This window comes from Galendromus occidentalis, unplaced genomic scaffold (assembly GCF_000255335.2).
Source record: "Galendromus occidentalis unplaced genomic scaffold, Mocc_1.1 scf7180000077431, whole genome shotgun sequence".
Taxonomy (NCBI): Eukaryota; Metazoa; Arthropoda; class Arachnida; order Mesostigmata; family Phytoseiidae; genus Galendromus; species Galendromus occidentalis.
In genome coordinates, this window is record NW_003805419.1 from 273,731 (window position 1) to 299,984 (window position 26,254).

At 52.4% G+C, this 26,254-nt stretch overlaps 1 protein-coding gene across 1 annotated transcript in view; it reads left to right on the forward strand.

Moving 5' to 3' along the window:
* LOC100900206 (protocadherin Fat 4-like) overlaps positions 1–22,098 on the forward strand; it is a 39,145-nt gene extending 17,047 nt beyond the window's left edge. The window contains exons 14-39 of the mRNA XM_018639312.1: positions 1,299–1,538; positions 1,771–2,134; positions 4,969–5,221; positions 5,887–6,065; positions 6,550–6,972; positions 7,054–7,193; positions 7,828–8,007; positions 8,128–9,059; positions 9,234–9,453; positions 9,701–9,952; positions 10,458–10,718; positions 11,797–11,985; positions 13,707–13,881; positions 14,002–14,385; positions 14,656–14,885; positions 15,486–15,677; positions 15,760–15,876; positions 16,027–16,417; positions 16,706–17,620; positions 17,993–18,642; positions 18,754–19,145; positions 19,376–19,444; positions 19,570–19,764; positions 20,134–20,322; positions 21,473–21,667; positions 21,855–22,098. Coding sequence (XP_018494828.1) covers positions 1,299–1,538; positions 1,771–2,134; positions 4,969–5,221; positions 5,887–6,065; positions 6,550–6,972; positions 7,054–7,193; positions 7,828–8,007; positions 8,128–9,059; positions 9,234–9,453; positions 9,701–9,952; positions 10,458–10,718; positions 11,797–11,985; positions 13,707–13,881; positions 14,002–14,385; positions 14,656–14,885; positions 15,486–15,677; positions 15,760–15,876; positions 16,027–16,417; positions 16,706–17,620; positions 17,993–18,642; positions 18,754–19,145; positions 19,376–19,444; positions 19,570–19,764; positions 20,134–20,322; positions 21,473–21,667; positions 21,855–22,098 — 7,971 coding nt within the window. The remainder of the gene's footprint in view (positions 1–1,298; positions 1,539–1,770; positions 2,135–4,968; positions 5,222–5,886; positions 6,066–6,549; positions 6,973–7,053; positions 7,194–7,827; positions 8,008–8,127; positions 9,060–9,233; positions 9,454–9,700; positions 9,953–10,457; positions 10,719–11,796; positions 11,986–13,706; positions 13,882–14,001; positions 14,386–14,655; positions 14,886–15,485; positions 15,678–15,759; positions 15,877–16,026; positions 16,418–16,705; positions 17,621–17,992; positions 18,643–18,753; positions 19,146–19,375; positions 19,445–19,569; positions 19,765–20,133; positions 20,323–21,472; positions 21,668–21,854) is intronic.
* Positions 22,099–26,254: the final 4,156 nt, after the last annotated feature.

Below are 26,254 nucleotides of genomic sequence, written 5' to 3' on the forward strand. Positions count from 1 at the left end.
GACACATGGCAGCAGGAGAAGCGGTGGCGGCGGCCGCGAGAAAGGAAGAGTCGATTTTCTCTTACTGTCAAGTCGTCTGAGCAGAGAGAGGATAAATAAGACGCCTTCTTCCTCCCTACCTCCTCTGTCGTCCTGTAAGCAAGTTTCGGCTGCTCCGCGCGCGCTCATTCATTCAGTTCGAACGGTCGACCGACGGTCCGCCCGTTCCCGTGCTTTGTTCCGCCATTCTCGCTCTCTCTAAAACCTCCCCAACCCGCTATCCGATCCTTACACGGATTCCCTTCTCCTTCGTCGTTGTCTGCTCCTCCTCCTCTTGACGACGACGAAGTCTGGCATTCTCTCTCTCGGACGCTCTGTCTGCCCCACTCCCCCATCCCTTATTCCTCGCGCTGGTTTCCTTATTCCCCGTCGGAGAGAGAATGCCGGGACAGACACCGAATGAGCGGGACTGAATGCCAGCATGCAAATTCTGTAAAAGAAAACAGGCGGCTGATGCTCCTCGTCAAAGCCTTCCTTCCTTTCGTTCTTCCTCTTACGCTACGAGACACGCACATACTCCTCGTGATCCTCGACACCCTCATTAGGGAACGATAGACGAGCGCGCGGGACAACGGACGGCTCGGTGCCCCCACACTTCCAATGCAGAATTCAAGCTAGTTTGCATTGCGGCCTGCGAGGCCGAATCCAACGAGCGAACGAACAAAGGCGAGCTTCTGATGAGATCTCCATGACAAACCTACCGAGGAACGCGGCATTCGAGCCGTGGACCGGGCGCGCGAACGAACGACCTCGACATTCTACGTCGAAGAGGGAAGACGACGACGGCGAGACGACAATCGCAGCTACTGATCGAATATTGACGTTAATTGACAGACGCGAAGTCAATTCTCTGTTTCCATGTGTCCCAGGCCCAATTTGGCAAACGGCGGCACTTGACGGGGAACCGCATGTTTTCCATGCGTCTCCACATGTCCTCGTCCTTCCATTCACTCGGACGGATCGGAGGGCCGACGCACGCCTGGCTTGTCGGAATCAAGACCCGGCAATTCGAGCATTTCGCTTCTGAGGGACGCGAGTGAACCGTCGTCGGAGAGGGTGAAGGGGGGGGGGGCGCAGTTACGCTGCGGAACACGTTTTTGTCTCGTTCCGAGTCGAAGCTGAAATGCTGTGAGATGAATGGGTTGATGGGTGAATGGGCAGCTCGATAGGGCGCCAACGTCCAGCAGAGGCGGAGGTGGCGAGCAGACGCTGTGGAGAAGTTGACAAACGAAGAGATTCAAAGCTGGATTCTATTTCAGGCCAAAGACGTCGATCAAGGCGATAATGCGGTCATGAAGTATCGAATCATCGGAGGCAACGAAGAAAAGAACTTCGAAATCAACGAGGACACCGGTGTTGTGTACACGACCAAGAAACTCGACTACGAAACGAAGCCCGAGTACTCTTTGCAGGTCGCCTCGTTCAACATTAAGCCCTTCCAAGGGCCTACCGCCTCCACTCTCGGAAATCCGGTCGTAAACCTTGTTGTCAAGATTCAGGTCAGCAGAAAAGAGACGCGAAGTAGCGACCGTGCAAGCGAGAGGACGATGACAGGCTCTAAATGTTTCACCCCATAGAACGCTTTTCCGTTTTTTCTTTTCTCGGCCATTGTGGGGGCCCAAGTAGAGTTTTTCGAGGTAACTTGTTGAGCTCGCCCCGCTTGCGACGCCGGCTGGCGGCATAACCGTTCGGAGTTGTTCTTCTGAGAAACTCAATTCTTCGAATTCGCAGGATGTCAACGATGAGGCTGCCCTCTTCGAGCACACGCAGTACCATTTCCGCATCTTGGAGAACACAACGCGCTCCGAAACTGTCGGATACATCCGCGCCTCAAGCCCCTCTCGGGCACAGAACGACCAGCAGATCACCTACTGGATCGGGGACGGGAACGACGCCGGGAAATTCTGGATCAATCCCGAAACCGGAGAGCTGGTGCTCATGGACAAAGTCGATCGGGATCCTCCCGCGAGTCAGAGACAGTTCGCTCTCCAAGTACTCGCGAGAGACGTGCTATCTATTAGCGATTTGAATATCTCCGTTCCGGTCGTCATCGACGTAATTGATATCAACGATAACGCGCCATCGTTCGGCGAGGGTGAGTCATTATTACACTCACATATCAGTTGAGCGCGCCCAAGCGACCGACCGACATTTCAAGTTGTGGAGGCGGGGAAGGAGGGAGTCAGCAAAGAAACGTCTCCCTCGCCCCCTGAGGGCTCAAGTGGGATAGGGTGAGGTGCTGTACTCACCAAACGCAGACGATCGTCATCGACCCATGCGGGATTAGATAAGAGGAGAAAACGCGGTGAAGCTTGGCGAAACAGAACCCTGGCCTGCTGCCGCCGCCGCTGGTGTCGATGGTCTTCCGTGGCTTAGCCAAGGCGTACGAAGGGCCCGTTCGCGTTCAGATTACGACCAGTTAGTACCCTCGAGATATACTTTGATGAATTCTCGGAACGATCCAGGTCTATGGGGAGAGAGCGGTGAAAATAGCGCTGCCAGATCCCGAATATCCAGTATCCGACTGCTGGGCCTTTGAGCCCAAAACGTTATGCGGCCGGGATACCCGGTGCCTGGAGGATGATCCTGCTCGCCCTCATGAACATTCCCGCAACGAAAGAACAGCCATGCCCGCTGCCCAAGCTGTATCGCGAGCGCGCTCGACGAGCGCAAGAGCAACGGGACGCGAAGCTCCGTGACTGAAGTCGCGAGGGCGAAAATAGTTGCGACAGCGGAATCTGCTTAACGAGGAGAAATAATATCTCGGCCGGTCCGTCAAGTTCTCTCTGGCACCCGCGTATTCAACGTCAGAGCGAGTTGGGCAGGCCGACACCTCGTTATCGCGTCCGTGGCGGACTTTGTGACACGGACCTCTGCGGAGGGGTTTGTGGTTGCCATGATGTCAATCCTCGGTCAGGACCAGTGGCGTCGTTTCGTCACTGCTCAGCTCACGACGGTCAAGCTCGAATTTCCGTCATTCTTCCAAGGATCAAGTCAGTCACCTGTCGACTGCTTGAGAACGACCGCGTCGACGTAACGGGCCGAACCGAGAGCCACCCGGTCGCGAGTTTCTCATGCACGTGTCAGTGCAACGACCGGTACTCGCGACGGGCTTTACTCCTGGCTTCTCAGTCTTCCCGTCCCAGAGTTTGCCTGTATATGTACAGCTCGAGTGATTCTCCTGAATGACTGTCTGAACGAGCTAAGCGAGCCAGAACAGGTGCTGCCAGAACCCTTGGAGTCGTTCGTCCGCTGACTGACTGACTGGGTGACTGGCTGCACGTGTTGGTCTTCGGGCCGCTCAAGTCGAGAGCCCACTCGATTTGCAGTCAGCCAGCCTACGAGTCAGCCAGGCAGGCGAGCAGGCGGGCGGTCGGTCTTGCAGCCAGCCGGTTATCCAGGCAAGCAGCGATGCAAGTCGGCAGACAGGCGGGCAGGAAAGCAGCGAGCTGAAGTGTGTAATCCTTCGCTTCTTCCATTCTCGTAGCAGCTCGTTCCTTCTTTCGTTGAATCGCTCCGTCCTCCGTCTAAGCCCCGGATCAATAATTCAGCACAAGCTAGGAACGGCACAAGTTCCTCGCCACCTGGGTCTTCCTCTGTTTGTCGTTGTTATGTTTGCACGGATCTTCAAATGAAAGCCCGCCGGGCGGTGAACGGGTGGGCGAATGCGAGAAAATTCCATATCTCTCCGGGATCTACCTCGCGAGTCAGCGCCCACTCCGCGTGAATTGCGGAGGTCATCCATGAGCTGTGCTGTTTGGGGTAGAGCTGTTTCCCTCGATGCTCATTTTTGATTGTCCCTGTTCGATCTCGGCGATTGAGATTCTGACGATGCGGCGGGAGAGCTCCGAGGGGCAGAGGGGCGCTCGATCGAGCGAAGGAAATTGTACGCAAACGCGAACAACAAAATGAATGCACCAGAAAATAAAACTTCGAAAGGAATGGGTCACAATGAAGCCTTTGCTATCGCGGTGGCCTTCCCCGTCGTCCGGAAGGGTGCAAGGACAGCGCACCTTCGCCCGCCCGCCAAACTGCTATATCCCTTGTCCTAAGTTCGTTGGCCGGACGACCGGTGGTGCGCTCGCTCCCCCGCGAGCTTGTTCTCCGCGGTGTTCTCGTTGCCCGGTGCCTTCGTTAGCTGCCCGCGAATTATCTCTCTAGTCGGTGTAGGCCCCGCCGGTCGGGTCTATTGGGTCACCGAGAACTTGGCTCACGAACGAACTCGAGGGTAGGGGAACCCGCAGCGGGGACGGCGGTCGTGCTTACCGACGACGGGATGGAACACGGATTGATCAGGACCAGTAGCGAGTGAGACAATGGAAGGCTGCGAACATTGTGTATCTGTCGTCAACGGTAGCGCTTCTATTGTGCTCAGAGGGCGATGATGACGGTGACGTCGAAGATAACGACGACGACGATCACGGATGTCTCACCTACTGCGTACAGAGTTAGCGCTGATCCTTCGCTCAGCGCTCTCGTGGGCTCATACGCACATGCGGGCCGGGCTGCTTTATGAGGAGCCTCAACAGTCATCATTTTGACGGTCATTCAGTCACTTTGTCAGTCGGTCGGTCGGCCGTCTACTCAGCAACAAAGCTCTGTAATCGTCGGCGTCGTTTCGCGACTGTCATCCCGCGAGCTGGTGGTCTGTTTGAATTTTTCTGCTCTGAAAAGGCGGGCGGTCGCGCGCGAGGGGCTCCTACTCGGCGGTCATTTGCTGATGACGACGAGCGGGGTATCTGCCGAAACTGATGAGCGGGAGCCCCGAAAATCCGAAGATATTCGTCCCTCGATTCATTTGGCGTGACGACCCTCACGATGATTGAGCATGGTCTCCTGCAGGCCTCGACGCGACGAAGAAGCCATCAGTAATCATTGCAGGACGCAATATTCGGATGAAGTTCCTTCAACGAGCACTTTTTTCTGCAGATAAATTCGCGCTCGAACTGCCGGAATCCCTGCCTCCGGGGACTGAACTCCCTGCGTTCTATCAGGCGTTCGATATCGACGCCGGCGAAAACGGCCGCCTCGTCCAGTTCATGATCAACGGCAGCGAGGATAAGTTCGCTGTCAACAATGAAACCGGAGCCCTGATGCTTATATCGGATCTCGACTACGAAACGCAAACATCGCACGAGTTCATCGTATTGGCCGTTGACGGAGGGACTCCGCCAAGGACTGGGTAAGTGGGTTTGCCGCTAACTCGAATAAGTAACGACTTTTGGTCCTCTTCTGGCTCGAGCCGGCAGAGAGGGAAACGACAGGAGCAACCGTTGAGCGAGCGCAGCGGCGAGTTGGTCTTTTCCCCGACGTCGGCGCTGAACCGGCCACCGGTCCGAGATTTCGCCCGAGACTGCGAGCTATCGTTGATCATTCGCCTCTGAAGCTCCAGGAACAGGACACTATCGCTTCCGCTCCTCAGTACCACGTCGTTGTCGACGACGTCGACCGCCTCGCGGGGAAAAAACGCGAGCGAGTAATGAGATCATGTTCGGGTTGGGTCGCCTCTTATTATCAGAGAAGCTCAGGGGGAAGAGTGGGCTAGAAAGTAGAAGACAAGACGGATGGAGTTCTCGTATCGCTTTCTATTTTTCCCTTCCGTTCTCGAACGGATCGCAGTCGTCGGAAATCGACGCTCCACTTCGATTTCGCAGCACCCAACGGAGATTTACCGTAAAGTCTTGCCGTTTCGCGGAGGTTTCCGAGCGCGTATCGTGGCAGCCCGAGGCTCGGAAGTTCTCGTGCTCGGCTGCGACAGGCTCCGTTCCCGAAATACCCTTTCGAAGTGTTTTCTTCTGTGTTTACGCGAGGCCGGGTCTGATCTTCGTTTTCAATTGCGCCTTCCAGGTCGGCCACAATCGTAATTTCCGTGCAGAACATTAACGAGTACAACCCGGAGTTCGTGGGCCTGCCCTACAATTTCCAAGTTGCCGAGAACGCCGCGCAAGGCACAAGCGTCGGAAACATCCAGGCCACAGATAGAGATGGAGACAAAATTACCTACACGCTCGCCGAGGGAGATACAGGTATGCCTCGAGATCCGAAGCTCGGGCGTTCAAAGTGGACTTGCAAGGAAATCCCAGCCGGCTCTGAAAAAAATTTTGCGTAGCTCCGTTTGTACTGATCCCGATGTCGGGATTCTACACGAGCGGAATGGAGCCTTCTGTATCGGAGTGGAAAATCTTGTCCGAGAAAATAAGATTATCATTCGTAGAACGGCGAGCCACTGCGAATATATCGGAGGAAGGTTTCTTCAGAAGAGCCTCCCTCGATTCCCCCATGTGATAGTTGCGTTAGAGAAGAAGAGGTCACATATGTCTTTTCGGCTCGTTGAATCTGCAGAAAGGACATCGTTGTAAATATTTTTCTTATACCCGTGCTCGGATCGTAGAGCCTGTTCCTGAAAACTCTTTGAGAGCTCTTTCAATGTCCACTCGTTCGGCTGAAAACACGAACGACCGTACACGACGTCGGTACACGACTGAATTGAGAATCGCATTTGGCTTTCAGACTTCTTCGGCATCGAGCGAGATCACGGACGGGTTTTCGTAAAGAAAAATCTCGAATCCAGGACTCATTTCCACTTTGTCGCTGTGGCGACCGACGACGGCGCTCCGTCGAACCGTAGTCTCGGCGTGAAAGTCACCATTTACGTCCGGGAGGTTAACAACCACCCTCCGGTGTTCTCGCACCAGTCGTACGAGGGCTCGGTGTTGGAGAAATTCGCCACGGACCGGGTCGTGATCCGGCTGCACGCAACCGATCTCGACTTGCAGAACAACACCATAACGTACGACATAACAAGCGGCAACGAAGACCAAGTTTTCATGATCGATCCGGTGACAGGCGAAATCCGGGTCAATCCGGACAACGTGCATCTTTTGGACTACGATCGGAAGAAGAGTTACATCATGCTCGTCCAGGCCAAAGACTGTGAGTATCGGTTTCTGTCAGTGGATATCCGGTCACGGGATGATGGAAACGAACTTACGTGACTCGCTCCCCCCGTTACAGCTCACCTGACTCCTTTGATCGGTTTGTCGATGGTCACGATCAACGTCATCGATTCGAACGATCATCCGCCTGTTTTCTCGAAAACCGCGTATTCTGCTTCCCTCCCGGAGAATCTTCCAGCTGGCCACTGTTTCCTACACGTAAGTTCCCGACCTTGCTCGATACACGAACAGATAATATTGTTCTTCATGCGAGGCCCTAGTCTGACGACTTGTGCAGCAAAGGGCCCGTGACGGGTCGCGATCGTCCACCTGTCTCCGCTCCCTCGAATTAATTATCAATGATCACGAATGTTCATTCTGGATTTCGGAAAGACGTTCCCCCCGTGATAAATTTCTGTGCTTCCTGACAATAAGCAGAATAGCCGAAAGGGCGGTTTCTCGCCGAGCATTGAAGCATGAGCTGAATGGGAGCGAAATGAGTCGCTTAATGAGAAACACGGGAGGCTCGGAGCGACAGAACGCGAATCGCACAACCACGACACAGAAAGAGGAGCAGGCAGAGCGAAGTGCTTTCCGAACGATTAGAGCTTCGATGACCCAACAGTCCGGGATCAGCGAGGAATATTTTCCGCTCTCAGTGGCTTTTTGTTCTGGCGCTCGCCCGGGCCACCGACCGTCCCAGGCGCTCCAACCGGGCGTGAAATGGATGAACTCTGTAATCTTCCAGTCTCTTCGAGTCTGCCATCTCTCGACATTTATTTATTCTGGATCGAGATCAGAGGAAAGGGATCTGGACCAGAGGAGATGAATTGACATTTCTATTTTTCCTCAGATTTCGGCTACGTCCGGAGACTCTGTCGATCATCTGAACTACAAGATCCTGAACAAAGATATTCCATTCACAATCAACGCGAAGACCGGCGATATATGCACGGCCAAAGTTCTCGATCGAGAGCTCAAGGACTCGTATGAATTCGCTGTGTCGGCAGAGGATGGAAAGTTCGATGCTAAGGTAAGCACACCCCGAGCAGCTAAACTTGAGCCCCTCATCGGCATAAGCTCGCGTCGAGGGAGGACCTCCGAGCTATAGCGAGGAACACCGGTAACGTGGCCGTGATAATTGTTCTTCTAGGTTCCGATATCGGTGGAAATAACCGACGAAAATGACAACCCGCCCAAGTTCGAGAAAGAGCGTTACGTGGTCACCATTCCCACCGACTCCCAGGCGGGTCGCTCGGTAATTCAACTCCATGCAGTCGATCTCGATACAGCCAACAACGGTGAAATCACCTACTGGATCAAGAACACTCACGGCATCTTCGAAATCGATCCGAAGACCGGTTTGGTCCGACTCGCCTCCAGTTTGTTGAACGCCCGGAGGGGAAATAACGCTTCGTTCGAAATGGAGGTTTTCGCACAAGACCACGGAGCCACTTCGAACATTGGTCGCTCGATGCTCTTCGTCAGGGTTTCGAACACACTCAACCATCCCCCTGTTTTTGAGCGATTCGCCTACAGCGTGTTCGTCGACGAAAACGCCGCAAACGTTCCTCTGGTTCAAGTCCATGCCAGCGACCAAGACGAAGGCCGTTCCGGAAAAGTTTTCTATCGCATCGTACGATCGAGCATGAAGGGCGCGTTCAAGATCGACGAGACTTCAGGCAAGATCACTCTAGTCCAGGCATTGGATTACGAAAAGACAAAACATCTGGAAATCTTTGTCGAGGCTAGAGACGACGCTAAAGAACAGCAGTACGCGACGACTGTCGTCCAAGTGACTGTGAACGACGTGAACGACAACGCTCCCGAATTCCTCTCGCTGCCGCGGGTTCTCCGAGTGCCGGTGTCGACCGCTCAGAACGAGATCGTTTACAAAGTTCAAGCTCAGGATCTCGATTCCTCGATGAGCGGGAACAATGAGATAAAATTCGAGCTGAATCCGCCTTCGCTGCGGTTCTCGATCCACCCGAAAACGGGACAGATATTCGCCACACAGCCGCTGGTGGTCGGCGCTGAGATCCTGCGCATCGTTGCGACTGACAGCTCCACGTATCCTTTGGCCAAGTAAGTACCTGGATGCTGTACATGAATTCAGCTGAAGCATGGAGAACGGGGAAACGTATCTGGATCGACTGATCGAGGAACTCTCTATCGGGACAAGCTCCGATGTCCCGGTATCCTATAAGGTGCTTGTTGGACACCGTACGGTCATTTTGAATTTATCCTTGTCGTTCACAGCAACGTACAGATGCGTATCGAGGTATTCCGGGAAAGTATCGACAATCCAACCCCAGCCTTCAGCTCGGTGCAATACATGATCGACACAAACAGCGTCCTCGAAGCCGGAGCAACGGCTCTAGATGCGCGCGCTACTATTCCGGACGGCTCGGCTGTTTGGTACAACATCACCGGTGACGACGGAAGCCACGTCAGGAAATTTTCTATCAATCATGAAACGGTAAGCCATGCTTTCGCCAGCGGGCACGTAGCTATCGGGAAGCTGTGCTGGTCGCTTGCATCAGCAAGCCTCCGCATAACTGCCGTGGAATAGGCGGCTGCCGTTGTACCGCACATCACCAACAGCATCAGACGGAAACCGATACGTTTGCGGTCGGGACGCCATTCAATTCGTTGTATCAGAGAGCATTCTGTGCGCGTCGCGCGATCTCGGGGTAATAACGCAAAACGCCGTCGTCTATCACCAGGGTCGCATCGTGACAACCTCGCGTTTGGACGCCGAGAAACAGTCTCTCTACCACTTCATGGTTTTGGCGACGAACCGCCGGAACCCGGCCGAAGTCACAGAAGCCGGGGTGGTAATCCGCTTGATGGACAAGAACGTCAAGTGTCCGAAATTCCCCTTCTCGGAATATTTTGCCTCTATCCAGGAGAACTCTCCGCCCGACAGTATCGTCCTCCCCAATGTGCACGCCGAAGATGCCGAGAAATTCGAGAAGGTTGGTTGACTTATTCTGCTCATCTAGAAAGATAACTTTGCACGTTCGTCCCTAATCGCTCGCGCTCCGTAGAAGTTCCGGATCACAGTTCGGCTCGTCGAGCTCTGGCCAGATATTATGGCTTCGGCATACAATTTAATACCCCTAACCTCTTCATGAGTCGGGGAATGATAGTTGAATCCAGTCAAAATCGAATCCGATAAGAGTTCATGGTGTGAGCGCATGGGAATCTGCGAAGACCCATTCCCAGGTCCACGAGCGGATTCCGAGGCGCCCGGTGTCCACAAAAACGGATCCGACTCGGATACGTTTTTTCTCTCGCTCTCCGGCTCGAATGAGGAGGCCAGGTCCCCGGGCTTCCCAGAACTGATGGTCGATATAGGACGAATTTTTAGCATTTCGAGCTGCGCCGAGGAACGGGACGCTCATAATCGACATAATTTGAGGATCTTCCTCCTTGATGGATTCCGAGTCATCTAATTTTGTTCTTCTCTATCGCTTACAGCAAATCTCTTATCAAATCACCGAGGACAATTCGCAGGACAACTTCTTCCTGGACACGTCGCAAAATGTTGTTGCTCTCAAAGTTAAAAAACCCGTCGATCGAGACGCCATGCCCGCTTTTCTGCAGGGCGTGTTCACGCTCACCGTTGCGGCCTCGAACTCGAAGTGTGCTGGAAACACTCGAGTTCGGATCCACATCGAGGATGTCAACGATAACAGTCCGGTGTTCGACAAGTCCGAGTACAATGTTGAACTGGAAGAGGTAAGTCATGTAGCCGGGTCAGATCAGGCGGCAGGAGACGTGGGTTGCCTTCACAGCCTGAGGAAAAATTTCGACGGTCGTCACTCTCAGTCAGAGTCTGGGACGAACTCACTTAAAATTGGAAGGTCAAGATATCTGACTCGATTCCCGCCGCGCCGCCGGCATCGCCCGCCGGCGGTCAGACAGCCTCGTCGATTTCCAAAGGCTGAGGAGAGGTCGTTTGCAGATCGCCTGGCAAATCGAGTGGGACAGCATCTCCATGTCGGTCGGACTCGATATCGCCTTGCGAGAGCTGCGCGGAAGTGAATCTCATTAGAGGCCGTGGATGGTTTCACTTTGTTTCGTGGTTGAATAAATTCCCTCGTTCCTATGCTGAGTCACCTTCCGGTTGCTTAAGCGGCTAGAACCTCAAAGGGAGGGAATTCTCCGTTTCCAAGAGCATTACGGCCGCTCGTTCAATTCCGCGGCAGTAGACGGGCTCGCCGCGAAAAAAGCCGTTGCTACGACACTCTCAAGAATTTCGCGAAAATGACGTGACAAGAATTCTGAATGGCACCGCTGCGTCGCGGAATGGTCTGAGGGAAATTGTAGGACTCAGCGATAGACGAGCTCTTGATGGTAACTATCTATGAAAGAAATTCTTTCCTTTCGTGACGTGCTGTGATTGCGGTCGTTCTGCCTCACCTGTTCCGGCGCCTCGTTTAGTAAAACTAGTCATTCTTTCGCGCGGAGCCCGAGACGCAAACGGAGGACTCCGGCAGACTCCGACGGAACCTCGAGGGGATTCACGTTGAGCTTCTAGAGTCATTTACGTGACGGCCAACTCCCGGAGAGCGATTCCGATCGTCGTCGGTCGTTCGCACCGATTTCGGAACGAACGGAAGAATTCCTCTGCGGTAGATTTATCCGCCGGTTTTCCTCTTTACACGCTCGTTGTCTACCCGCTCTTACAAGCTCTTTGCATTTACGACGTGAGGAACAAGCAATGGTAGTAAAAGTGGGCAAGTTGTTGCCGCGTAGCAGCTGACTGTTGACGACGACTCACTGCATTCAACCGTTATTTTTTCCTTTGTTCTAGAACACGCCCCCCGGACACGTCGTCGTTCACGTTTCCGCGACTGATAGGGACGGACTCGACTCAAACAAATTGCGCTACTACATCATGGAGGGAGACTCCGAAGAGGAATTCACGTTGGACGAAAGCTCAGGAATTCTCTCGGTGAAAACTATTCCCGACAGAGAGAAAACTCCGTCGTACAGCCTGAAGGTGAGCATATCCCCATGATTAATGATGAGAGCAAGGAACGTCGGCCAATTACAATCGCCCTGCCCTCATTACGGGACGGAGGTTTGCGTATTTCCCCCGGAGGGGGACCCTCGCTCGTCGCGGACCCCGCAGTCGACCAGATTCCTGCGGAAGGATTACTATCGTACTTCGACGAGGTACATTGCAGTTTAGATTCGCTGTAGGGCAGCAGCTCTTGACAGCGGCTGAATCGGATCGAATGGCCCGCACCAGTAGCCAATCTTCCGTTTACGGCGCTGGCAGAAGGCCGGGAGGCGGGGCGAGACGGATCCACTAGAGGCCATCGGTCCCCCATCCTAGTCTTGCCTTCAGTCGCTTATTCTCCTTCGGTGACGGCTCACTGCCAGGAAATGATAGCGATCTGTTAGCCAGCGAAGAAGCCGCTTCCTGGGTCGGAGTGAGTGAGCGAGCGGGCGGCCCGGCCCAGCCTGGCCGGTCGGCGATAGAGCGAGCCAGGGGGACAGACAAACGACCACCTAGACGCAGTCACTGCAGCACGACGCGAACACTCGGGGAAAACACGCCGGGAAGCGACGCACTCGAGCGCATTGAGAATCATCAGTTTGTTTCAAAACATTTTTTTCCGAAGCTGATCCCGATCCGAATGAAAGATCCATTTTTTTCCGTCGCTCGATGCAAAGCGATCGCGAACCGTTTCGAGAAAGTCTCGGAACGCTCGAGTGGACACTCTTTTCCGGTTCTAATAGCTTCAGGGTTCCCAACCGTGACTCGTGTCTTCGGGCTCATCTGACGTCTGTCGCATCGAGGCGAGGAATATCGTCGAGAGTAGTCTCTGGAGAGACTTGAGCACTCGAGAGTAGATTCCCCACTAATCAACTTCGTCAACACATGAAGCTCCCTAATGAAGTGTCACTCAAAGCGAGAATGCTCCTAGATCGATGCGACCGCTCGCTTCAATTCCGTTGACGGCATGAGAGGAACTTCTCCAGACCTGCTGTCTCGGCAAGTCAACGCCGAAGCGTTACCTAGCTCTACTCCTGTTTCATTCCGCGCGATCTTGGGGAAGATGGAGCGGAGACGGATTTCCGAGGGAGACGAGCTTTCCGATTGGCTTTCCGCGATAGCTGGTGAAGTTCAGTGGATTTGTTTGATCGTATCGTGGCGGCGCGCTGGAACAACAATAAGGGGAAGGAAGGTCGACCAGGACGAGCGATGGTTTCGCTGCTGCTCCGGAGATTGCTTGATTGATCGAGCTTTCGATCAGGCTCCCTGCTTGAGTTGTGCAAAACTTTGCTTTAATTTCGTTCGAGGCCCGATATCATGGAAGAAGGAAAAAATAACACCGTCGACGAGCGACGTCGAAGTCGTTCGACGTACAGCGTCGTGGACCGACTGAGCGATTATCGGCTCCGCTGTTGCCAACAGACACGGCCGGGGCTGGTCGGTTCAACAAGGACACGAACAGTCTGAGGAAACGCAGCCATCTCCGTGTGCTCCGCTGGATCGCTTATTGTCGATCTCGAATCCCGCTCATGTACTGTGCCTCAGCATGGCCCGCACGATTCACAAGGTCGACGGGAGTCCTATTGTTGATTGTCGTCGCCGAACGACATTCCGCAAACGTTGTGCCGGCTCGGATGACGGATGGTTTTCCAGTGTCCGTCGGAGAAGCACTCCATTAGTCATTCTGAGCGGAAATAAGTCGTCTCCTTTCTCCATAGATTGTGGCCATCGATTCGGCGAACAACACGGGACGTGCGACGATCAACGTCAAGATCCTGGATATGAACGATTGGACGCCAACGTTCCTCAACGACACGTTCTTCCTGAACGTTACGGAAGGAAGACCTAGTTTGAACAAATTCGTTCAACTCCCCGTCGCCGATTACGATGACGGTGAGATTCTTGCTCGTACCCACCTCCAGACGAATACTCCAAGCTCGTTCCTTTACTTACATCTTGGAGGAGGCAGAAGATTTTCGCGGAACCAATAATTCACCTGTGGCTTCCTTTCAGGTATCAATCGCCAAGTAGAACTTTACATTGTCGATGGAAACAATGAGAATCAGTTCCGACTAGGCGTCAACGAACATGGTGCTCTGCTGAAGGTTGTTTCTGAGTTGGATCGAGATAAATACAAGGTGGACGACACCGCGCTCCATTTTGTCATAGTGGCTGCGAGAGACATGGGAACCCCTTCGAGAACGGGTACAACCACGGTGGCTGTCGTAATCCACGACGTCAACGACAGTCCCCCATCTTTCGAGCGAGAGGCTTATTACCAGTTCATTTCTGAGAGCGCTCCCATCGGCACCGTGGTGGAAACTGTGAAAGCCACAGATCCCGATACGGCGGCGAACACAAGGATGAGATACCGATTCGCCGGAAACGATCCTACCAGTGAGTGGTCTACTTTTCGCATCCTTTCACAGTCCGAATGCTCTGGCTTGGGGAATTTGAAGGTTTGGTCCCCTCTGGCTCACCCATCGGTGACGCTGATTAGGACGCTGAGGCCCCTCACGTGCCCTCGCCTCGAGTGCTCAAAGATATTTCACGACTGTCTGATTTGATTCGCAAAGACGATGCTTCTTGCGCATGTGGTCGATCCGTTAGCGCGGAAGGAATAACGGCACAGTGCTGAAAATAAGGATAACGGTCCTCGTTTTCCAGTACCGTTCGAGATTGACCCGGTCAGTGGAGCGATTAACGTCACACGGCATCTTGATATTTCCGAGTCTCAGGAGTACACGCTCACTCTCGTGGCGAGTGACGGAAAGTGGGATGCTCAGGCCACGATGAAGATCTACGTGCACGAAGCAGAGGAGCGAGATCCTCGCTTCAATCAGAATACATACAAGTTTTCTGTTCTGGAAAACGTCGCTGGAGCTGTGGTTGGACAGGTTAGTTCCGCGATCGTTCTCTCTCTCTCTAGAATACAATTTGCCAGGCTCAGGCAGCCTTGATCGAAGGGACGTCGGGGATAATTTTCCTAGGGAAACTTTCTATGAGCTTATTGTCATGTATTCATATACTGTATCCTACTCACATGCATACACAGCCTGAACGATGGAAGGTGTTTAGAATTCCACGGCAGGCAAGATAGGACGAATTTTGAAACGGTAAGCAGCTCATGTGCCTGTGACTTGATTGCGCCATCTGCGAGCGATCTCCTAGCATGGACCAACCTGTTCCCTATGTTCCGAGGCTCCCCGGGACCTAGCCGGACGCCGTGGTCCCTTGCGGCGCGTATCGACTCGCGTGCCGGACCCTCGAATATGTTCCACCTTTTCTCGGTTATTCCTTTCCAAATCCTTCCCCAGCATGGAATCCTTGTGTGCTTCGTCCCGTCCGGGATCAATAAACTCCAGACACTTATCCGGACATGGACAGAGTTTACATTTTGAGTTGTCATTCTGGAAAAACTCGACACTCAACCAGAGCTTTATCGAGCTCAGGCGGGCGTACGCTCTGAATAAGCACACTGTCCGAACGCGTTTCAGGTGGAACTGCAATCGAAGAAGACCCGCGCGAACTCACAAATGCGATACTCCATTGTAAATACTGATGTACGCACTTTGTTCAACATTACAAAAGACGGAGAGATCTACACCAAAGTCGGGCTCGATCGCGAAAAGCGATCGAAATACACCTTCACAGTAATGTTGGAGGAGAGACGACCGACAACAAAAGTCGTGAGTATTTTCTCCTGGCGCTTCTGATGGGGTATTCTCGGTCTGACATTCGTTTATCTCACACTCTCGTTGGCGTTCGCAGACGGTCAGTGAAGTCAGCGTTGATGTTGTTGACGTGAACGATGAAATCCCGACGTTCTCGCAAAGCTATCAAGGAGTCATCAAAGAGAACTCGCCGCCAGGCACAACGGTCACGATCGTGAGTAATTCATTCGAGTCGTTCATTGAGTCGCTCGAGCCTCAAACTTCCGTGTGATTGCGTCCGGACGGCGGAACAAAACGCTAGAGCGCTCAGCGTAACGAGGTGCAATGGAAAACGCGCGAGGCTCATGACTTTCCTTTTTCGCAGAAACCGCAGATCCACGCTGTGGACAATGACGCAGGAAACAATTCAATACTCGCATACTCGCTCGGGGGTCCTGGCTCTGAATTGTTCTCCATCCTGGATAACGGTGCTGTGATTTTCACCGGAGGCAGCCCGATATCGACGTTAAATCGAGAACTCACAGACAAATATGAGCTTTTGGTGACTGCGCGAGATCTCGGAAACCTCAGCTCGTCTACATATCTCACCATCAAGGTCGAAGACGAGAACGACAACGCACCGGTGTTCCAGCACGGACCGCTGAAGGTTCTCCTGCCGGAAACAGCTCGACCGGGTGCGCGGGTCGCACAGGTTCAGGCAATCGACATCGATGAGAAGGGATCTAATTCGAAGGTGGATTACTCTATAACTGCCGGTGAGTACAACCCCACTCTTCCCCTTGCCGAGGGACTTCCCTACCCCCGGTGGATGAACTGGAAAGATCGCCGACCCTTCTCCGTCAGAGGACTCGGATAGAGTGCACTCGTTCTGCCCCCGGATGTGCTGGCGAGATCGCTTGGGCAGTTTTTTTTCTTCCCTCGCGAGCGCACATGCGACGTCAGAAACTCGTTCCATTGACGAAAAATACGACGTTTATGATGATGATGATGATCATCGCGATCGTATTCGAGCTTGTAACAATGATGTGCGACGGCCTTTTCAGGCGGGACCGGAAACATTCGGATCGATCGACAGAGTGGAGAACTGTTCGTTGTAGGAACTCTTAAGCCCGAATCGGTGTACAACCTAAATATCACCGCTTCTGACGGCAAAGGGCTCTCCAACGTCATTCAAGTGAACATCACCGTCCTCGATGTTAACGACCACAAACCGACGTTCGTGAAATCCGAATACAACTTCAATATCGAGGAAGGCAACTACCGCGAGACCAAACGACGCCTCGGCGTTCTTCGAGCCGTGGACGAAGACAAAGGAAAGAATGGCGCTGTGGACTATGCCCTCCTTGTGCGAAAAGACGAGCAGCTACCCTTCCATATCGATGTGCACACCGGAGAACTTTTCGCGACCGGTATTCTCGATCGCGAAACCAAGGACAAGTACCTCTTCCAAGTGCTCGCGCTCGATAACGGCGAGGTCCCTCAAAATTCCACCGTCAACGTGACGATCGTTATCGACGACGTCAACGACGAGAAGCCCAAGTTCTTCACCGATCCCTATCTTGCACAAGTTCCCGAAAACATGGATCCCGGCCAGAAAGTCACTCAGATTCGAGCCTTTGATCCGGACGCTGGAGAGAACGGTCTCGTCTTCTATAAGCTGGGTGGTGGGCACGACAACAGATTCTACATCGATTCGAAGGATGGCACGGTCTGGACTCTGAGCAAACTTGATTTCGAGCAGCAAGAGTTCTACAACATGACCGTGATCGCCTACGATCAGGGAAAGCCAAGTCTCAGTGCGACCGCCAAACTGTGGGTGACAGTTACAGACAGAAATGACGTCATTCCCGATTTTGCCAAGTCCGTTTATACACTCGAAGTCGCCGAGAACACCAAAGTAGGAGATGTCGTCTTCACCCTCGACGCTGGATCCGGGAACTTCCACTACTCGTTAGTCAGTAAGTAGCTCCTCGGAATGTTTTTCATTTTGACATTTTCTTCTTCCCTCCCCCTGCTAGACAGCTTGCACGTTTGTTCCGAATTTAGCCTCAGGAACGAACGAACGCTCGATCGACGTCGTTGCCGATCCCACGCTCGAAGTTTCTCGCAACTCAGGCGACCTGAGTCCGTAGGGGAGGGCGACTAGCACGAGAGAGGCTCGAAAGATCCGAGTTTATTCTCTTTTCGTAATCTCACGGCCAGAACTCGTTGGCGGAAGCAGGCTCGCGTCCTCTCTCCACGGAACTACTCTGCGTGCTCAGACACGGAGGGCTAAGCTTCGCAAAATTACGAAATCGGTGACTACGACCGGAGCGTAATTCTGCTTTCAGCTTCTGACGAGGACAACACTTTCACTGTGGAACCGAACACGGGAGAAATCCGATTGGCGAAACCCTTGGATAGCGCCCAGCACTCGCACTATAAACTCGTGGTGAAAGCCAGCGATGAGGGAGATCCGCCCAGATCTGATTCGGCCGAGGTGAATATTATCGTCGGTAGCGGACAGGGGGTCCGTCTGTTCCCACTTCGAATGTACGAGGTCCTCGTTTTCGAGAATCAGCTCGCGCCCCAAGTCATCCTCGACCTGAACGCCACCGACGAGATATCTCACCGAGCCGTCGAGTATCAGATCGTCAACGACAGATACAACGGTCTCTTCTCAATCGAACCGGAATCCGGACACCTCTCGGTAACCTCGAGCCTCGACCGCGAAACCAAAGCACGTTATCTGATCAAAGTCAAGGTCAGCTCTGGCAAGCGCGCATCTAAGTCGCTAGGCAAGAGATCTATCCGAGAACGGAAAGACAAGAAGGAGGAAGACTTCGATGTTATGCAGCATATCGCCTTCGACGAGACCGTCGTCTCAATAAAGGTCGGAGACGAGAACGATAACTCGCCCGTATTCGAGCACGGAGGCAAACCCATCGTCGCTGCCGTTCCACTCGAGGCGTCCTTCGGGTACCAAGTCGCCCGAGTCCAGGTAAATGTCTCGACAATCGAGCCCCTACCCTTTTTCTGACCAATATCTGTCCGACGAGCAATTTTCGTTCGGCACGGCCTGACGATAATGAATCCTTCGAATTCTCTCCAGGCCAGAGATGCCGATACGGGAACCAACGGGAACATACGCTACGAGATCGTCCAGAGGTCAGAAGATGCGTCGTCCAAATTCCAAGTCGATCCAATCACGGGAGTGATTCGATCGGTTGTGACCTTCTCGCTGGATGGCGGGAAAATGTACACATTCGACGTGAAGGCCACCGACCGCGATGGATCCGACGGTGGAAACTCGGCCATTATCTCGATCATGGTCTACGTTCTCCCGGAAACCAAGCTCGTCCTCTTCGTCACGGACACCCCACCGGTGTTGGTCGAGCAACATATCGACCGAATCCTCGGATATTTAGGGAACATAACTAATTACGAGGTCAAGATGGCCAAGCTCGAGCCTCACCACGAAGAGGACACAGAACACCCCGACTCGTGAGTGTTACTCTAGGCAGGCTCCCTGTGAATTCGTGCTTACCTGAGTTCGGAAGAGCTCCAAACCCGAGCGGTTGGAGTAATTGCGAGCTCCGAGAATCTCGGGACGTGCCCACTCAGTTCTTGCTTCGATTCCGCCTTTCATCCGCTACCTTGTTTGGTCCGCGATTCCGCTTGTGATCGGAGTTGCTGAACCCTGAATCGAGCTCAATGCATTTTGTCCCCGACAGGTCGGATCTCTTCCTCTACGCAATCGACAAGAGCACCAACGAAATCGTGGACACAGAAACGCTGTTGAAGTAAGTGTCCCCCATACGACCCATTTCCCTCCCTCGCAGCATCGTCAGGCAGATGGAAAAGACGAAGTATACGGGCTAGTTCATACGTTTCTTGCGGGGATTCACTTCTTGATTGTCCATTCCAGCGCATTCAACGAGAACTCCCAAGTCATTGTGAGATACTTGGACTCATTCCGTATCCGACGAATTCAAGGCGTATCTGTACAGGAGAAAATTTCTCAGATGGGCACCACGGAGATTGCCATCATTGCGCTCAGTAGCGTCATCTTCCTCGGCGCGGTTCTCGGAATCGTTCTGTTGTGTTCTTCGTGCCAGAGAAAGTGAGTTCTTGACCTTCAACCTTAGGATTGTTCATCTTCTTCCCTTCGTCTTCTCTCTCAAAGAAGCGAGGCGTAATCTCGTCGTAATGAAGGACAAACGGGAATTCCTGCTCTTGGAACGCGATGAAAAATCAACGCTTTCGGGCTCTGCGTGTCCCAGACACGTAAAAGTCATCGTTATCATTCTCGAATATGGCACCGGACAGAGGAGAAATCCCGACGGAGTAACGGGAAAGAACACGACGCATGAAAAGATTGGTGAACTTACCCGGAACGGCCGAAGGATACTGAGCCATTGGATCCAGCAGGAAATCAGATTACGGTCTTTGTGTGCACGTCGTCTAGACATTTGATGGTTTGATGTTACAGGAAACTGCGCAAACGTCAAAAGTCATGGGAACAACAACGACTCTATAGCATCAAGAACCCCATGATGACTGGTCCTCCGAAAATTGGAATGGTTCCAGCCGGCTACAGAACAGCGTCGCGCACTGGTCAATCTATCGCAAGCTCCAGACCTCCGTCGCATATGCAGTTCGTACACCACGACGATGCTCCGTACGTAATGTGTTCATTCTAGTAGTTGCTCAAGTTCGCTGTTCCGCCTCCCTGCTTCGGAATCTGTACCTAACTCCCGAAACGCTTAGATTCCCGCGCACGATAAACTAATTATAAGCGATGACGATTCACCCGAATCGATCGAAACGAGCTCTGGCTATTCCGGAGCATCGGCTCGCTCCCGAAATACTCGCTCCGCCGCCCGCGCCGATCTGTTATTCAGAAAATATACGAACTGACATCGGAGTCGGGAAATCAAAGGAGCTGGGTAGCTCGCCAACTCTCTAGAGAGCCGGGGAATTCCAACTCCCCTGTATGCCCACGATGGAGTGCATGGTCAGAAGTTGAGCGCTTAGTTAGTGTATGAAAATAGGCCTCTGGAAACTTCCAGAGGTCATCGCTACGGAGATTTTGACCGAGTGGATGTATATCTCTGACTGAGTCCCCCGCCCTTGGCCCGTAGCGGGCTTGGGCTCCGGCTTGGTTTGAACGAGCAGCGCCAGCGGTTGAAATTATGCTTGTTCCACTTGGACTGAGTGGCTCCTCCGTCTAACTGTCGGCTGGCTGACTAGCAGGCCTACTTGACGCGGCTTTGCTCGCAGAAGCTTAAATTTGGAGCTGCTCTCCCGTTCGAAATTTCTGCCTCCGCGACAAACTCCCATGGTCGGACCGTCGAGCGAGCGAGCGGGCGGGCGGCGCGGTTGGCGAACGGACGGACCGACCCTCGGCTGGATTTTTTTGGGAATGCTCGCATAGCGACAGTCGCCGGACGCGAACATCGTTCCCGTCCGAAGAAGTTTGCCGACTCGCGCGGACTCCGCTCTGCAGGGTTGAAATTCGAGTCGGGAGTGAACTGCAAGACTTCTCGATCGCCACTTTGAAAAAGCAGACGCCTCAAAAATTATACGCCCAATCGCGTAGGATCGTAAGCGTATTCCCGGCACTACGCGGAGGGTCTTGATAAGTCGGCTGAGGGGAATGAGCGCGCTAAGGCCTTCCGCCATAACGAATCGAACGCTTCAGTTGCTGGCAACTCCGAAATGATCAACGCATGCTTTACATTCGAATCAAGTTCACTCTGATCGGTGAACCTCGAGTTCTATCTCACTTCCAATGTAAAGCTGATGTATCATTTGCAACGCTTTTACAGCATGGACTACGATGAACAGAGCATCGCCGGGACGGTTTACTCGACCAGTCGGGGGAACCCACGAATGATGAAGCGCAACTTCGCGCCCGATGGAGCTTCGACCTTGAATCGTCCTCGAAGCCCCCGTTACGACCGCTACTCGCAGCATGGCGGTAGTCGTCACGATGACGGTTGGATGGACGAGGACGAAGACAAGTAAGTCAAAATGTAAGAACTCTTCCCTTTTTCTTTTTCTCGCTCACTAATAATAATTTCACACCGTTCCACTTAACTCCCAGTCAGTCGCAGTTCAGCAATCGGTAGCTCGCGTCGATTCTACACCGATCCGTAAACTCAGAAAGAATGCGACTTTAGCATTTCGGAAAATTCTCAAACATACCAGGGACTCGGTGTCCGGCGCTCACTTAGACTCGGAAGCAGTGTACGCGATGTCGGTTTTCGTAATGGCCCTCGCTGTAAACGCGATCTTGTTTCTCATTCTCCCGGATACTTTGCGTAACTTGCACTTAAGAGTATTGACGCTGCCTCCAGCGTTGCGAGCGATTCCCGCCATGGTAGAGTTGCCTCTGGCCCCAATCGCGATCGCCCAACCCCTCGTGGTGCAAGCGGGCGGGGATCCTTCATAGAATTCTCTTTATACGAAAGAAGAGACGACAGAAGAGCGTCATCATCGTGACCGACCTGGAAGCATCGTGAAATCGCATGCTCCTCGTTACCTGTACAGATCATTATTGATTTCGCCTATCTCCAACAGCAAGTCCGTGAGTCAATATTCTTCGTCATGGGAACGCGCCCGCCGTGAACAGACAGAACTGTGAGCAGCGTCGCTCATCGGTTTCATCAACTTCATCATCGCTTCAAAGATTTTCCGGGGTCTCTACCGGCGTTTCGAGTCGTCCGACGAGCCGACGTCTTCGTCGGTCAAGTGCCTTCTAAACATTGCGTCCTTCTTCGATGGCGACCATCGTTCTGATCGAAATCCATCGCCAAGCGTCACGCGCTCATCGTCCCTACGTGCACTCACGGCGGATGAGTTGTCACGCTACTGTTTCATCACCGGCACACTGTGTCGCATACAGCATCTTTATCAAAAAAGGAGTGTCCCTTCGGGTCTGTCCGATCCACAGCCAGCGTAGATCGCTCCGAGAAGGTTCTCAATGACAAGGAAACTTTCGGAACCCCATCCGGAAGTTCTCGAAGGTTCTGTAAATAGACCTGACTGTGAACGCAGTCGCCGGATCCGTCGCATTCGCTGACTGTATTGTCATCTGTTCTCAATCCCGAGGACTGGAATCGGAGCCGATGCGGAAATTCGCTTCTACCTCTACGGAAGCTTCACAATAATGATGATCATGATTTGAATACCGTTAAACCAGCTCAATATTTAAAGTTTGTGTAAGCTTCGAGAGACAAGATACAGGGCTCCGATGAGTTCAGCAACGCGGCTAGTACCGGTCGATGTACACAGACGTAGGAAGCGAAGATATTCAGCACCACGGAGACGACGGTATACGACGGCGTGATTTGTGAACTAATGTAGAAAACTATAGTCGCTTCCTCGGGAGGCGTTTACCCTTAAACTTCCGCCCAGGGTCTGTTCTTTCATCCGCTGTCGCAGCGCTTGTCATGAACGAAGAGACCCAGCCCGTGTCAACATCAGAAGTACGTTCTGAACTTCTGGAGGTATGAATTGATGAATGATTAGAAGAATGAGTATATTCAGTTGGACACATGAACCGCAAGGTCAGTCGAGTGATTTCCCACGCAAGCCTACTCATTTCCTGCTCGCACCTAAACTACCGCCTGTTGGTCATCGACATCTGGATGGGAAGTCACATGCTGTAATAGCATTTCATCTTAGAGATTTCTCGACAAGAGCCACAAGTCGCGTGTTTGGTGGAATAGGTGTCCACTCCGCGTGGGATTTGACTCATCAGCAAGCGGCCGCCTTAGTCAGAGTCAGTCTATTTATGAGAATATATTCGTCAAGGCCGTTACGATGCTCGAACATTTCCTGATCATTTTTCTCGTCCTCGCGAAGGAATTGCGAGATCGAGCTCATTCGTCGCTCCATCGAGCGATGAATCCATGCGTTTCGATGGATGCTTGCAGTTTTCCAACCTGCGATGCCAAGGGCCGAATGCAATCCATCTGGCGATACTCAGAAGGAAGACGCTCAAAGCTTCGGGAAATGCTCATTAACCCTGACTTGCTCGTTTCCTGACTTGTTATTTTCTTTTATTTTTGTTTTCTTGTTTTACGAGATCCATTTCCATCGAATTTCACGAATTTAGGTATTCAACTCGGAGCGAGTGATTGTTCTGTTTGATGAATTAGCCTTCGAGACTGGGTTCGCGCAACTCGCTGCTGACGCTGGCACAAACAAACAAGGATAATAATTATAATATTAATTACCTACAATCATAATTGACACGGAAATCAAACAAACCATGGATGAATGAGCAAATAATCTTACTCCTTCACCGCTGCCAATGAAGCTTGCTGTCAGCTTTGCCATTTCGTAATAGAGATAGTCGTTTTAGGAGGTGCTCCAGCATAGAGAAAATTAGGCTGTATCCATGCAACGACTGGAACAGAACGAGTTGATACAGCTGTCCGTGACCCACCTTTCTTTTTGCCATCAAAAAAGCATGATTACCTCAGTTTTTGCATGTTCAAGCGCTGCCTCTGCCTGTCTGTCGTTGGCGTATTCGTTACGGGCTGTAAAAATACTTGAAAAGAGAAATAGGTGTGCTACCGTCTCTAAGATTGCGTGATGCCTACTCATAACAACTCATCATGATGTAATTGTGTAATGTGATTTTGTAAATATTTTTGCTAAACACTTCGTGAAATGATCGGAAATACACACTTCTGAGGATAATTTTAATATTGACGACGATGATGGCCGGTTGATCGTTTGAGAGCAACAATCGATCGAGTACCGTAGGCCCACTTCAGAATTGGAAATCGAGGACGAGGCTCTGGGATTCCCGAGCATGTCGTTCGAAAAGGAGTCACAATTCTTTGTTTGAAGTGGGAGCAGTGCGGCGTAGAGCAAGTAAACGGACGAACAACTAGAGATCTACCCATGAGAGAATAATGATACGAATCGTTTCGGAGCAATTAATCGGAGAAGATGCCGACAAAAAGTTGCTGACGGAAAAAGTCAGACATTTTGTAACTCTGCCCGTTGACGGAAATTGTGTATCGAAAAGAAGAAGTGAGAGATAAATTACGAGAGACAAATTTGAATAAAGAGTTATTTCGACAAAACATGGCGATTCTCTTTCGGTCGCATCTTCAATGAACGGATTTCGCTAGCCCATCAATGGAAGCGAGCTCTCAATGGACCAGCTCGATTTTCTCACCACAGGGGCGGAGTGTCCAATGGCGGGGCCATCATCGGGGCTCCTGAGAAAAATTCAGCCGTGGAACCTTCGTCTGTGAGAGGACAGGGTAAGTTTTTGCACAAAGGAACACCTTCAAAGCACCTCGGGGCTTCAACGAGAGCGGCACGTGATGGCTGTGACTGATTGCGTTCGAGGATCCGAGTTGCTACCCTAAGATGACTTCGGTAGGGCCTTTGAGCATGAATGTGCTCCCCGCGACGATATTCTGCTTCCGGAGAACTCGCTGGAACAAAACTTGCTCTCGTGCACTCCCACAAGGAGAACAGGTGCGAAGCTTTATCTCCGCAGTTCGTCCGTCCGTCAGTCAGTCAGTCAGCCGAGTCGCTCGCTCGGTCCGCCATCCTGACGTGATCCGAATACGAGTCATCATCTGATAGTCAGACCAGTCAATATTTCTCCACGAACGGAAGGTTCTGTATTATCCGTTCCGCTCTCCGGATCCTCTAACCTGCGGAATGGCCGGGCTCTGAATACGAACCTGAATCGATGGATCCTGGGATGCTTGCCAGCTCTCTCGCTTGATTGGGAGGTCGATAGCGGGACCAATCGCTGGATATTCCCTTATCCCATATCCACAACAACGCAAGGGTGAACGAATCATGAGTTTTCAATCCGATTGCTCGTGTGGACCCCTAGCCTCACATATATGTACCTTGGGATGGCCGGCGAGCTCTGAGTTCCCGAGAATTCCTTCATCTTGAAACTCGCATTTTATGCGAAGTCTCCATCCTTGTCCAAAACTCGTTACCGACTACGTAAAAGGAGTCTTCGGCGGGCGGCTTCGGCGGCTGCCGCCGCAGCCAATGCCCTTAGCGAACAGGTTTTCATCCTCGACGGGCGAATCTTAGCGTGCGTAGAACGATGAATTCGGTCTAGCTGAGATAAAACACAAGGCCACATCGTGCAAGCTGGCGAGCGGACGGGGAGTGTGGTGAGACGAAATATTCATGACGCAGACCCTAAATTTCCGTGCTCAGAGCCTGCCTTCCCGTCCGCTCGTTCCTTCATCCATTCATCGTTACATCGTTCGCCAACGCGCTCGTTGCTTCGAGGTAAATAAATTTTGATTCGAAGTTTTCTCAAAGCTCTCGGGCATTCTACCGCTCGCACGCGACAACATCTTTGGCTCCTCTCAGAACTCATTCTCGCATCGGGAAACTTCGATTCCCCCGCATGGTCTCACGTTGTGCAAGTCCTCGAAAGCCACCGCTCGAGGACGAACCGCGTCACGTCGTATATGGCGCTAAGAATTGTTTCGCAGAGGACTTCGACCGGAGTTTTTTCCTTCTGTTCATACATCGTTTTGTTATTCCACCTCTCGGATTCACTTAGACCGCCCGCGCGAGTCTGAAATTGCATCCTTGGACGA